Source organism: Mus pahari, chromosome 13 (genome assembly GCF_900095145.1).
Source record: "Mus pahari chromosome 13, PAHARI_EIJ_v1.1, whole genome shotgun sequence".
NCBI classification, from domain to species: domain Eukaryota; kingdom Metazoa; phylum Chordata; class Mammalia; order Rodentia; family Muridae; genus Mus; species Mus pahari.
The window spans coordinates 25872125-25884168 of NC_034602.1; the positions used below are offsets into that span (position 1 = coordinate 25872125).

Consider the following 12044-nt stretch of genomic DNA (forward strand, 5'->3'; position numbering starts at 1 on the left):
GAGAATTAACACATTGTACCAGGGGAGTGTAGACAACGTGAAACCAGCCATGCCTTTGGGGGCATCAAGAAAGACATTTGATTAAGTGGAAAGATGGAAAAAGTGTGCTTCAGGTGTGAACGGTGAGANGGCAGGCTGTGATCATAGGGCGGGAATTCAGAGTGTCTCGTCACTAGAGATCTCCTTGTTAAGAGCAATGGGGCCTCCAGGTTCTTTGGGGTCACCTGGTAAAAGCCTCCTCGGTTTCAGGACTTGAGCTCAGTATTCCAAGTCTATATACTGGACAAAGGGTAGAGCCAGGGAAGGACGGGGACACAGAATAGAGCCTGTGTCTGAGGAAGGAGGGTGCTGGGGTTGAGCTTGAACGCTGAGCAGGTGCTAACCTTAGTGTTCACATGGAGAAAATCGGTGGTCTCATTAGGAGTGCAGGAAAGGGGAGGGTTGGTGCTCTCAGGTCTGTAATCAGCCGACATCATTGATTCAGAGCCAAGGTGCTGAGTTGCTCTGTCAGTGGGTGGCCAGGTTAAACCCTTTTTCTTGGGTTATAAAGCAAAAACAAGAAGGGTGGTGTAAGCCGGGCAGTAGTGGCGCATGCCTTTAATCCCAGTACTTGGGAGGCAGAGGCAGGCGGATTTCTGAGTTCTAGGCCAGCCTGGTCTACAGAGTGAGTTCCAGGACAGCCAGAGCTAAACAGAGAAACCCTGTCTCAAAAATAAAAAAAACAAAAAACAAAACAAACAAACAAAACAACAAAAAGGGTGGTGTGTGGTCTGTGGGAGATAAAAGGATCAGAAGTTCAGGGTCACCCTCAGTTACATAGTATCTTAGAGGCTAGCCTATGCTATATGAGTCCTTATTTTAAAAAAAAAAACAAGTCCTTCAAAACCAAGGTATAGCTTTAAAATAATGAGATGTTAGGTAGAAGTCGAGGTGGACATTTCTTGTAGGTTATTTGTGGATGGGGCAAGGAGGCCAGAGGAGGGTGTTAGATTGGAGCTGCAGCTACAGGTGGTTGTAAGGAGCCTGACATGGGTGTTGAGAAGCAGTTGCTTAACTGAGAAGATTCATTTGGCCCTGGCTTATCCCATACCCTCTCATTGTGATCCCTGGAACTCACAATGGAAGGACAGAACTACTTCCAAAAGTTGTCCTCTGACTTTCATAGACACTGGCACATGCATATTACCCCTCTGCCGTTCACACGCATGCAAGAGCACACGCCTCACACACAGTCAATATGTAAGTCCTTCTGGATAAGTAGGAGTGTAGCTGAATCATAGGACCTTTCCATAGCATTCATGGGACCCTGGGTGATCCTCGCCACACCGCAGCGCGCACACACACTTTTCTCTCTTCCTTCTCCCTCTCCCTCTCATTCGTTCATCATCTTGCTCAGTGTGTCTAACCTGGCCTGGGCCAGGTTAAAAGAGTAAAATAAAACCTTTTTACTTTGTAGTTTTGAAGAATGACACTGTATGTCCACTGAGTACCACTATTCTGACACATAAAACCACACATGCATATACCCCATACATGCAAACATACAATAATAAATAATAAAAGTGTTTTAGTGTACTCCTTTAATCCCAGTATTCAGGAGACAGACGAAGGAAGAGCTCTGTGAACTTTAGGGTATCTTAGTCTACATTTCAAGTTCCAGGCCAGCCAGTGCTACATATAGAGATCCTATCTCAAACAAGACAAAAATTATTGTAAAAGAAGCGGGGAGGGAAAGACCTTCAGATTCAGGAGGACTAGGTGAAAAGCCAGCCTGGCAGCAGGCCCCTTAAACGTGGCTATGGTGAGTCAGGGAGAGGCAGGTAGATGGGCAAGTTCAAGGCTCGTAGGACAGAGTAAGAGAAGGGCTAGAGTGGTTCCTTATTGTGCCCAAGGCTTTGGATTCAACCCCAGGAACACAAGAAAAGAAAGGAAAGCGACTGATGGGCATTCACATGTCCTGAGCCTGAGGAACCAGCTTGAAGTGCTGACAGCTCTGCGGCACAAAGGCAACAACCCCCACACTGGCTGCCCCCATAGTGCTGAGCAGTCTTGAAGTCCCCCAGCCGTGCTTTGTCCATTCATGGCCCCTGTGCCTGTGGCAGTGTAGAGTTACCGAGAGAGAACAAAACTGTACACAGAGTGTACCCGGGAGTCTTGTACCAACCTTGCCCCTGTTTGTAGAGTTAGGTACCACGGCTTGATTTCAGCTGCCTATTTTACTTGAAGAAGTTGGCATTTGAGCCACACCAAGAGCACTGCTGTGATTGGGTTTCCTCTGTGTAAGAGGGTCACATACTCGCCTGTACCGGTCTTAACCCACACCCTGGGGCATCCTTCCTCCTTTGCTAAGCTTCTCCGGCTTCCAAGACTCAAAGCTCTGCTTTTCTATGGAGACTTTTCTGCCCTTAATTGAAGGAACAATATTAGCATGGAAAAGAGAGAGTAGAGGTTAGTGCCACATACACACACACACACACACACACACACACACACACACACATACACACTCACACACACGTGAGCACACGGCCCTTAGCATTAACCCATCCATCCATTAAAGACTACAAGATGATTTGAGATTGAAACCCTTTGGATCTGAAAGCAGCAGTAGTTCTTAGCACAGGAGACAGGAAACATTCATTAAAGGCTTACTCTATTGTCACCAAATTAAGGCAGTTCTGTCTCTGAAGCAGAAAGTTAAGAGTATGGGAGAGCGCTTCTTTTCCAGTGGATTTGCTCTTTAAACATCAAAGGTGATGTAACCATCAGCCTGCATCCTATGGCTTTGTGTGGAGAGGACTAGGTGTGTTGGTTGATTGAATGAATGAGCTCCTGGACCAGGTTATGGGAAATTCAAGACAGAGTGTAAGCCAGAACTGGAGGGGGGGGGGGAAGAGCAGGGAGTGGGTGCGGGGTGGGATGGGGTGTCTGGTACTACCTGGAGACAATCATGGGAAGGAGGGAGACCCTTTCACATCTGCTGATAAGAGCACAGGCTGAAAGGTCTGAAGAAAGTGATGGGGTTGAAGTTTGTTAGTAGATTTAGGTTTGGGGGAGAACAGTCAGTTATTTTAAATTACAGTCTTATTTAATGTGTGTACTTTTAGAATGTTTTCAGGATCTCAGGAGAGACCACCATGACGAGAAAGGTGTTCTCCCCACATGGGAAGGACGGACAGCTCACTTTTATTCTAACACAAGTGGTCACAGCGCCTTTTCCCCATTGACTTGGGGCTGGCTAGTTTTAGATGAATTGCATCAATGGACAGCAGAAGTGGACCTGGCTGCTGAAGTCACTTAAGTGCTAAGAACACAGCATGGTCACAGTATAAACCAGAGTTTTACCAGATCAGGGGATTAAAACATTTGCATAAAGGTTTTACAAGGTGAGGCAGATAAAAAAATATTTGAATTCCTAGTCATAAAAGTTTTATAGTGTTTGATAGAAAAGACTAATGTTTAATGTCTTACATACACTGTGGCCTGTGTGTGGCAGAGGGCGGAGTAACTTCTCCCTCCACCATGTGGGTCCCAGGGACCCAGCTCAGGATGGCAGGCTTGGTGGCCCTTACCAGCTGAGCCATCCTACCGGCTCCATCAGAGATTTTTGTTTTTTAATTGAGATTACTTTTGAAGCAGGAGTTCCCTTCCCTAGAGAGATGTTGGCATGAGGCTTGCCAAGTATTTACCTGAGGTTTTGTGGAGGGGAAACAGCTCAGGCAGAGCCTAATCCCATCAGTGGGAACTTCTGTTTTTCACATGACTGAAATTCTGTTCCTTGCTTCCTGCTACTTAGGGACTCTGACCGCCTTGGTTTTGTTTCAGGTGATGAAGCCTGGAGGTGTCGGGGCTGTGGCACCTATGTTCCCCTGAGCCAGAGGCTCTACAGGACTGCTAACGAAGTCTGGCACAGCTCCTGCTTCCGGTAGGTGCCTCTCATTGGGCCATGGCCCCTGCCCTGCTTCCACGTTCTGAGAAACGCAGAAAGCAAGCTCCTGGCTAGAGAATTTTAATCTTAGTGGGGCGTTAGGGGCAGGGGAGGAATGTGCAAGGAGGAACAGTCCCAACGCCAGATTCCAGTCGGGAACCTCGGACAGGTCAGGTGCCCTGGAAGAGCCAGGCGAGGGGAGGAGCTATTCTAGAGTTTCTCCAACACCCCTGCTTCCCAGCGTGGAAACAGGCCAGAAGGAGCGCCTTTCTTTTCCCATGAGCACACCACTGCTTAGGAAGGTGCCTGTGGCAGTGAGGGGGGTCTGGCAGTGTCGTCTCTCCCCCACAGGACTCCCCACCCTGTGGCCCTCCCTCTTGTGACTGACTTTATTATTGCTTCCATATTATTGTTGAGAAGTAGCTCCGTTTCTTTTGTTTGTTTGCTTTTTTGAGATTGGGTTTCTCTGTGGAGCCCCGCCTGTCCTTGAATTCGCTGTGGACTAGGCTGGCCTCCAACTCAAAAGATCAGACTGAGTCTGCCTCCCCAAGGTTGGGAGTAAAGGTGTGTGCCGCCACCACCCAGCCGAGAAGCCAGGCGCAGACCCTCGCTGCTGTGCCTGGCCATCTGAGTTCCATCCCGGCACTGTTGAATGAGAGAGCCAACTCCCGGAAGTTGTCCTCTGGCCTGCTCATGCACGCCATGGAGTGTGCACCTGCACATAGACACACACCAAACAAACAAACAAACAAACAAACAGATAGATAGATGGGTGTTTAAAAATGTACAGGCTTTAAAGTCACATTGGTTTCTGTTTTCTGAGACTCCGTTATAAGGAACTGGAGATGTTACTAGGGACCCCAGCACGCCATGTGCAGTAGGTACCCACTGAGCACTGGCTCCTTTCCAGGGCAGAAACTTGTCTTTGCATACGACAGTTCTAGCCCACAGTCATTCCAAATGAGGGGCCTCTCCTGTAGAGGTGGGGTGGGCATGCGGTACCCTAAGTCTGACAGTGAGACGGATGTTAACAGAGACTGTGTGCTGCACGGCTCCTGGCTCCCACACACAGCTCTATATGCAGACCTCCTGTCAAACAGTTGAGCCTCATGTACCTACCTCTCTCCTCCACCCACCAAGCTCAAGGTGGAGGCTGGCCTGGAGAAATGTGGCCACCAAAAACTGGAGACGGACCAGTGTTTTCTGCACTTTTATCTTCAGTCCAAACTTCTTACTCTCTGTGGTTCTGATGGCCTTGGATTCTCCTCCCTCGGCTCCTGGGAAAGTGCGCTCTGCTTTTCCTGTGCTGCTGTACATAGAGAAGCAGTGACTATCAGAGCCTTAAGAGGCCTGTAGGTAAAATCTTGGCTAGTCCGTTCATTTCACACCTGAAGGCAGCCTTGCTTTGGCGTGGACCCACACAGTCTAAAGCGTTCCTGCTGGAGGCCTAGTCACATTATTTTCTGTCCAGATCAGCTAGCCAGGGTAGAAAAGCTGCCCTTGTGGCTTCTCTTTGGTAGGAGGTATGGGGTTTCGAGACAGGGTTTCTCTGTGTAGCCCTGGCCAGGTAGAGTAGCTCTGCTGACCAGGGTTATGAGCTACTCTACCTGGCTCGTTCTTGTTAACTTCTGATGACTAGGAAAGACAGACCACCTGTTACAACTGTAACCCTTCACACTGAGAAGTAGACAGCTCAGGGTCACTCAGGCTTTGGATGCCAAGAGCTGGCCTTTAGACTGAAGTCCTGAACCCTTTGCAGTTTTGATCAGATGTTTGCGTGTAAGGGCGTGAAAAGAAATGTATGGGTGGGGTGGCATACCTGTCATTCCAGCTCTCAGAAAACTAAGGTGGAAGATTCTGAGTTTGAGGTCACCCTAAGCTACACAGCAGTACCCTGCCTCCCTGCCTTTAAAAGAAAAAAGTATGCAGGTCGGTGCTGCTGGTGCTGGTGGTGCTGGTGGTGGTGGTGGTGGTGGTGGTGATGGTGATGGTGGTGCTGGTGGTGATGGTGGTGATGGTGGTGATGGTGCTGGTGGTGCTGGTGGTGGTGGCACACCCTTAGTGCCAGCACTTGTGAGGAAGAGGCAGTCAGATCTCTGAGGCCATCCTAGTCTATAGAGTGTGTTCCAAGACGCCCAGGGCTACACAGAGAAACCCTGTCTCGAAAACAAAACAAATGTTAGCATGTAGGCACAAGCTATAGAGTGAGGTCAAGTTCTCAGGCAGAGCCTTTAAAGTTATTATGTGGCCCTAGGTGACTTCCCTGCCCTTTTGAAATGAAGATAAGAATATGACCTCACAGGCTTATTGGGAGTAAGTGATTAAAATGTGATACTCTAAAGTACTCGGCAGATAATTTGCCCTTGAGAAACACCTTACTACCAGTAGCTGCGGCTTTCTGTTGTGTGGAGAGTGTGCATCTACATACCTACAGGCACACACTCACCTCTGGTTGCACGTTCTTTGGGCTTCTGTTGTAGAGTCCCTGGGGATGGCATCTTTGAACTACTGTGGCACAGTTAAATCACAGATCGTGCCCATGGGGATGGGGGGAGCGTAGAATGCCAGTTCCTGCTGATGGCTGCTTCGCCTAGAGGTTCTGTAATAGCTCTCCTGAAGGAGAACATCTCTCATCTTATGAACTGTCTCACGGTAGAAATGGGATGCCATGGCACCTTCCACAGAGCATGATCGTTTGCCCTGAGGAGCATAGCACTCTTTTGGATCCAATTTTACTTTTGCCCAAGTCAGGTAAAGCCTTTTAGGGCTGGGAAGGGCTATTTGTTTGACCTCAGGGGCCACCTGGGCTAAGGGGGATGAGGGGATAAGGAGCCTGAATAATAGTCTTTTCCAGTCCTTTCACCGAGCTCTCCTGCAGCTCTGGTGAGGTTCAGAGTATCTGGTACAGGCCCACGGGAGGTGGGCTCTTCCTTCCCTCTGTGCTGCTGAGAGAAGTTCATTCTTCATGACTTCCATCCGGCCCTGCTCTTCCCAGCTGGGCCACAGTTAAAGAAAAGGAAGCAGATGTCTCCCTCAACACCTCTGTCCCCGGATGAGGCTAGATTTGAATGCAGAGACTGCTGGGATTTGGTCCAACCCCCACCCCTCCCCTCTGTCACTGTGTTCCATGGTGACCGTAGTTCCACCTCTGAGAGCCTTCCCTGGGTTCTCCAGTGCCCAGGACGTCTTTAGACGGGAGCCTGGGCCTGTTGGGTGAAGTCCAGCTCACAGGCCTCCTGGAGGTAGCTCAGGGCATTGGGCAATTTGGATTCTTCTGACCCACCAGATAGATGGCTGAGCAGCCCTTGTTCCCGTTCATCTCCTTCCCACAGGTCCCATTTAAACTGGGTGCCTCTGGCCTGTTTGCCCTTCCCTTTCCTCCTTTCTTTCTTTCCTTTTCCTTTTTCTTTTCCTTTTTTCTTTCAAGACAGAGTTTCTCAGTGTAACAAGCCCTGGCTGTCCTGAACTCACTGTGTAGACCAGGCCGGCCTCGAACTCACAGACATCTGACTGCCTCTGCTTCCCAAATGCTAGAATTAAAGGCATGTGCCACCACGCCTGGCTTTGGCCTGCTTTTCTTTGAACAGTGCCATTGAGTCTAAATCTGGAGTTGTTCTCTGAAGCTCCTGGCCTGGACCTCTCTTGGGTCAAGAGTGGAACCAGACAAAGCACATGTTCAACACAGCTGAAGTTAGCCTGCAGAACTGTGAATGGTGACTGGGCTGTCCCACCTGTCTGTCTTGTCCCCCCCCCTTTTTTTTAAAGATTTATTTATTTAATGTGTGAGTACACTGTTGCTGTCTTCAGACACACTGGAAGAGGACATCAGATCCCCATTACAAATAGTTGTGAGCCTCCATGTGGTTGCTGGGAATTGAACTCAGGACCTCTGGAAGAACAATCAGTGCTCTTACCCGCTGAGCCATCTCTCCAGCCCCTTCCCCTTCTTTTTAATAGCTTCTCATATCCCAGGCTGGCTTTGAACTTGTGCATGTAGCTGAGGATGAGGCTGAACTTTTCTGATCCTCTTTGCCTCCCCACGTGAGTGCTGGGACTACAGGTGTGTGTACCAGGTCTAGCTTATGCTCTGCTGATTGAGCCCGAGTTTTGCTGCATAGCATGCAAGCATTCTGCCAACTGAGCTACACTCTGGTCCTTTTACATTTTAGAGGTAGAGTTTTGCAATGTAACTCAGGCTAGCCTTAGAATCCTTCCAGTATCCTTAGCTTTGGGATTACAGACGTGCATATCATACTCGTCTAGCCTGTCGGGGATTTCAGGGATTTCATTGTTTACATTGTTGGGGATTGGACCCATGGCCTCACAGACTGGGCAAGGTGTTCCGTTCCACGCCTGAGCTGCAACTCTGGTCCTTATAGAATTCTATCCTGAGACCAAGTTGTCCAGGCTATGAGCTTCTCAGGCTAACCTCAAGTTTGAGACCCTCCTGTCTACACCCTCTGGAGTAGCTGTTGTTGGGATGTATCACCACAGCCTGGCTTCTCGGTTCCCGTGGTTGCTGCTGCTGCTGCTGCTGCTGCTGCTGCTGCTGCTGCTGCTGCTGCTGCTGCTGCTTCTGTTTCTTCCTCCTCCTCCTCCTCCTCCTCCTCCTCTTCTTTTTCTTCTTCTTTTAAAGATTTACTTATTCTATATATATGAGTACACTGTAGCTGTCTTCAGACACACCAGAAGAGGGCATTGGATCCCATTACTGATGGTTGTGAGCCACCATGTGGTTGCTGGGAATTGAACTCAGGACCTCTGGAAGAGCAGTCAATGCTCTTAACAGCTGAGCCATCTCTCCAGCTCGGGGTTGCCTCTTATGGGGGAGTTCAGCCTTTTAAGCAGGGTCCTAGAAGAAGGAGAAGCTGCCTGTCAGTCTTCCACAGCCCCGAAGGAACTGCTATTGTTGGATCAGACCCTTAGCCTAACGAAGGGAACCTACCATCCCGAGGGCACTGGTGACTGTCTGGCCTCCTTTCTCAGGGTGACAAGCACTGACTGAGCTGTATCTTGTAAGAAGCATTTGTCAGTGCCTGTCCTCTGGGGAAGGGCTGATGCCAGTGGGAGATGGTACTCATCCCATCTGGCAGCACACTGTCTGCTCCGTTTGTGAGTCCAGCAGGGTGTAGCATACAGAGAATCAGAAACTGTAGGGTAACAATCGACTGGCAACGGGTACCTCAGAAGTGCCAAGCCATATTAATTGTTCCCATCTAGGTGTGGCATCCTAGTTACAGTTCTGGGAACCACAAATTAGCATTCCATGCCAGATACTGTCCTTACTGTTTCACAAGCAGGCGCTTATTTACTCTTGAAGATAACTCAGGAAATGAGTTACTTGTTTTACCTACTTCAAAATAAACAGCCAGGATTTTTCATATGCACCTATGATTCTAACCCTTTGAGAGGCTGTCTCAGGGGGATGTGAACCTGAGGCCAGCCCAGGCTATTCAGTAAGACCTTGTCTCAAAAGCACATGCCAGAACCAAGCCAGGTATGGTGCTTCTGCCTGTAGTCAGAGCACCAAGGCAATGGGATCATGGATTCATGGCTGCCAAGTGAGAGACCCTGCTTCAAAATAAACAGACACACAGGTGTAAATAACAATAAAGCTAGAGAAGTGAGAGTTACCTACTAACATTGCAGAGCCAGACAGATCTGAACCCAGGCTCCTGCAGTTGTGAGTCTTGGCATGCGCTCCTGAATTATGGGCATGCCATTTAACCCCATTTCTGCTTCTGCAACGTAAGCCACGCACTTGCCAGTGTCAGATAACCTCGAAGTCTTCTTGCCTTACTTAGTGCAAGAATGCAGTCAACTCCTTGCCTTGGTTTCTGCGGGCAGGCTGTGGAGCCACTCTGCCCTCTGCTGGTCACTGCTGGTGCTGGCCCAGGCTTTGACTGCCTGTGACGTCTCAGGAAAAAGATTGTTTATCCAGTTTATCTCTGAGGAAACCACAAACAGGCGAGCCACTGAAGTGGGCTGTTGGATGCTGACTGGGGCCTGCCTGACAGAAAGGAAGGAAGGAATGACAGACAGACACCTGGGCCTTCCTCTTCCCTTTGTGACCTCTGTGTGCCTTAATCTTGCACTTTGCTTTGCTTGTAGCCTTTAAGCAGGCAGAAGCGAAGAGGTGGCAAGGGGCAGGGCAGCTATCTTTGAACTCATAGATTAGTCTTCCTCTGCCACTAGAGTGCTGAGATTAAAGGTACCAACACCAGACACAGCATACCTCGGACTTTCTAGGTAACTAAGGATGACTGAATGAAGAGGTTGTGGGGGTGGAACTTTCTAGGTAACTAAGGATGACTGAATGAAGAGGTCGTGGGGGTGGCACATGCCTTTAATCATGGCATTCAGGAGGCAGAAGCCAGCCTGATCCAGTCCAGCCAGGGCTACATAGTGAGACCCATTTCCAAAAATAAAAATAATAAAAAAGCACTCTGAAAATTCCAGAATGGGTACAGTGCGGAGGCACAGTGCTTGCTTCTCATATCCAGTGTCACCGTAAATGTCCTCTGCTGATGAAGGCACTGAGATTAGGCACTACTGGAGATGCACAGGTACCGTTTCTAGCCCAGTTCCATAACTGACCCAGAAAGCCAAGACCAGCAGAACCCAGCATCCCTGACTCTGCACTGCGGTCTGACCTCCATTCATCCTGGCTCCTGTGATGCGTGCTCTAATGATGTAGCAGAGAGGTCAGCCTGGCTGGTCAGTCTGCTCAAAGGCTCCTCTTAGCTCCATCCTGCATGGCCTCCCAAGTGGGCTGAGTGGGTACAAGCTGTGTGTCCCTAATCCAGAATCTAACTCTCCCACCTCTGAGTGCTAGCATGAGCCTCATGCTCATGACTTCGTATGACAGATACACTAAAAATATTGTGTAAAATTACCTTTGGGGTACTGGAGAGATGGCTCAGCAGTTAAGAGCACTGATTGCTCTTCCAAAGGTCCTGAGTTCAATTCCCAGCAACCACATGGTGGCTTACAATCATCTGCAATGTGTCTGAAGACGACTACAGTGTACTCATATACATAAAATAAATAAATACATCCTTAAACAAGAATCAAGGAGGGTAAAATTACATAATTAAAAAAAAAAGATTACCTTTAGGCTGAATGTAAGAGTGGCATGAAGGATAAATGAACTATAAGCCTATAAGATTATGTTCATATCCCCCTAATTGAAAACTCTGCAACAGTTCTGAGCCTGGGCATTTAGGTTGAGGGCTACTCAGTTAGTGGCGGCAGTGGTCGTGCTGGTAGTGGAGGGTAGAGGATATGGTTATGGTATTGGCACAGAAAAATGAATTAGTGTTCCTGGACAACTGTTGGAGTCCAGCTGAAGGGACTTAAATCACAGCTTCCTGCTTTATTCAAAAGGGCTAGTCCCCAACAAGGAGAGCTCTGCAGGTTAAAATTGGTCGTACATGCAAAGTTCCTCACCACCTCATCCACAATCTTCAGCTTCCTGTGCCAGGATTATCGGCCTAAACCATTGCGTCCGGCTTTGTCACTTTTGGCTTCTATGACATCCATACACACTCCTGTTTCCCTCCAGCCTCCCTGGTCATTGCAGTTTCCTTTTTCTCCCTGGCCTGTGGTGAGGCCCTCCCTGTAGTGCATTCCTCTCCCTGAGCACTCTGACTCCTGCTGTCCACGACACACAGACCCCGAAGTCAGGGCTTCCTGCCCAGCTCTCTCTGAGCTCTAACCCAGCATGTCCTGCCAGCTACCTGACACATCCCTTTTGTTGTTCTTATGTTTTCAAATGGAGTCTCACAGTATTGCCCAGATTGTTGTCAAGCAGTCATTGTGCCTCAGCCTCCTAAGCAGCTGGAACTCACAGGCAAACACTGCCATGGCCCACTTTGGTATGTCATTCAGAGATCTTTTAGATACATTAGACTCAGTTGGGACTTGCAATGGTCTCCCTTAAGCTGGCTCCTCACCCACTTTAACCAGATTCACTGAATGACAGACATCACCATCCCACATCCGCCTGCGTCACAAGTGTCCTTGATGCCTCATGCCTTATAGCCCAGCCTGTCAGTTTTAGTCTGTTTATTTACATTCCCTTCCTTCCTCCTCCTCCTCCTCCTCCTCCTCCTCC

At 48.9% G+C, this 12044-nt stretch overlaps 1 protein-coding gene across 1 annotated transcript in view; it reads left to right on the forward strand.

The window, feature by feature from the left end:
- Positions 1-12044, forward strand: part of Limk2 (LIM domain kinase 2) — a 70356-nt gene that overhangs the window by 12821 nt on the left and 45491 nt on the right. The window contains exon 2 of the mRNA XM_021210449.2: positions 3826-3925. Within this exon, the coding sequence (XP_021066108.1) occupies positions 3826-3925 (100 nt within the window). The remainder of the gene's footprint in view (positions 1-3825; positions 3926-12044) is intronic.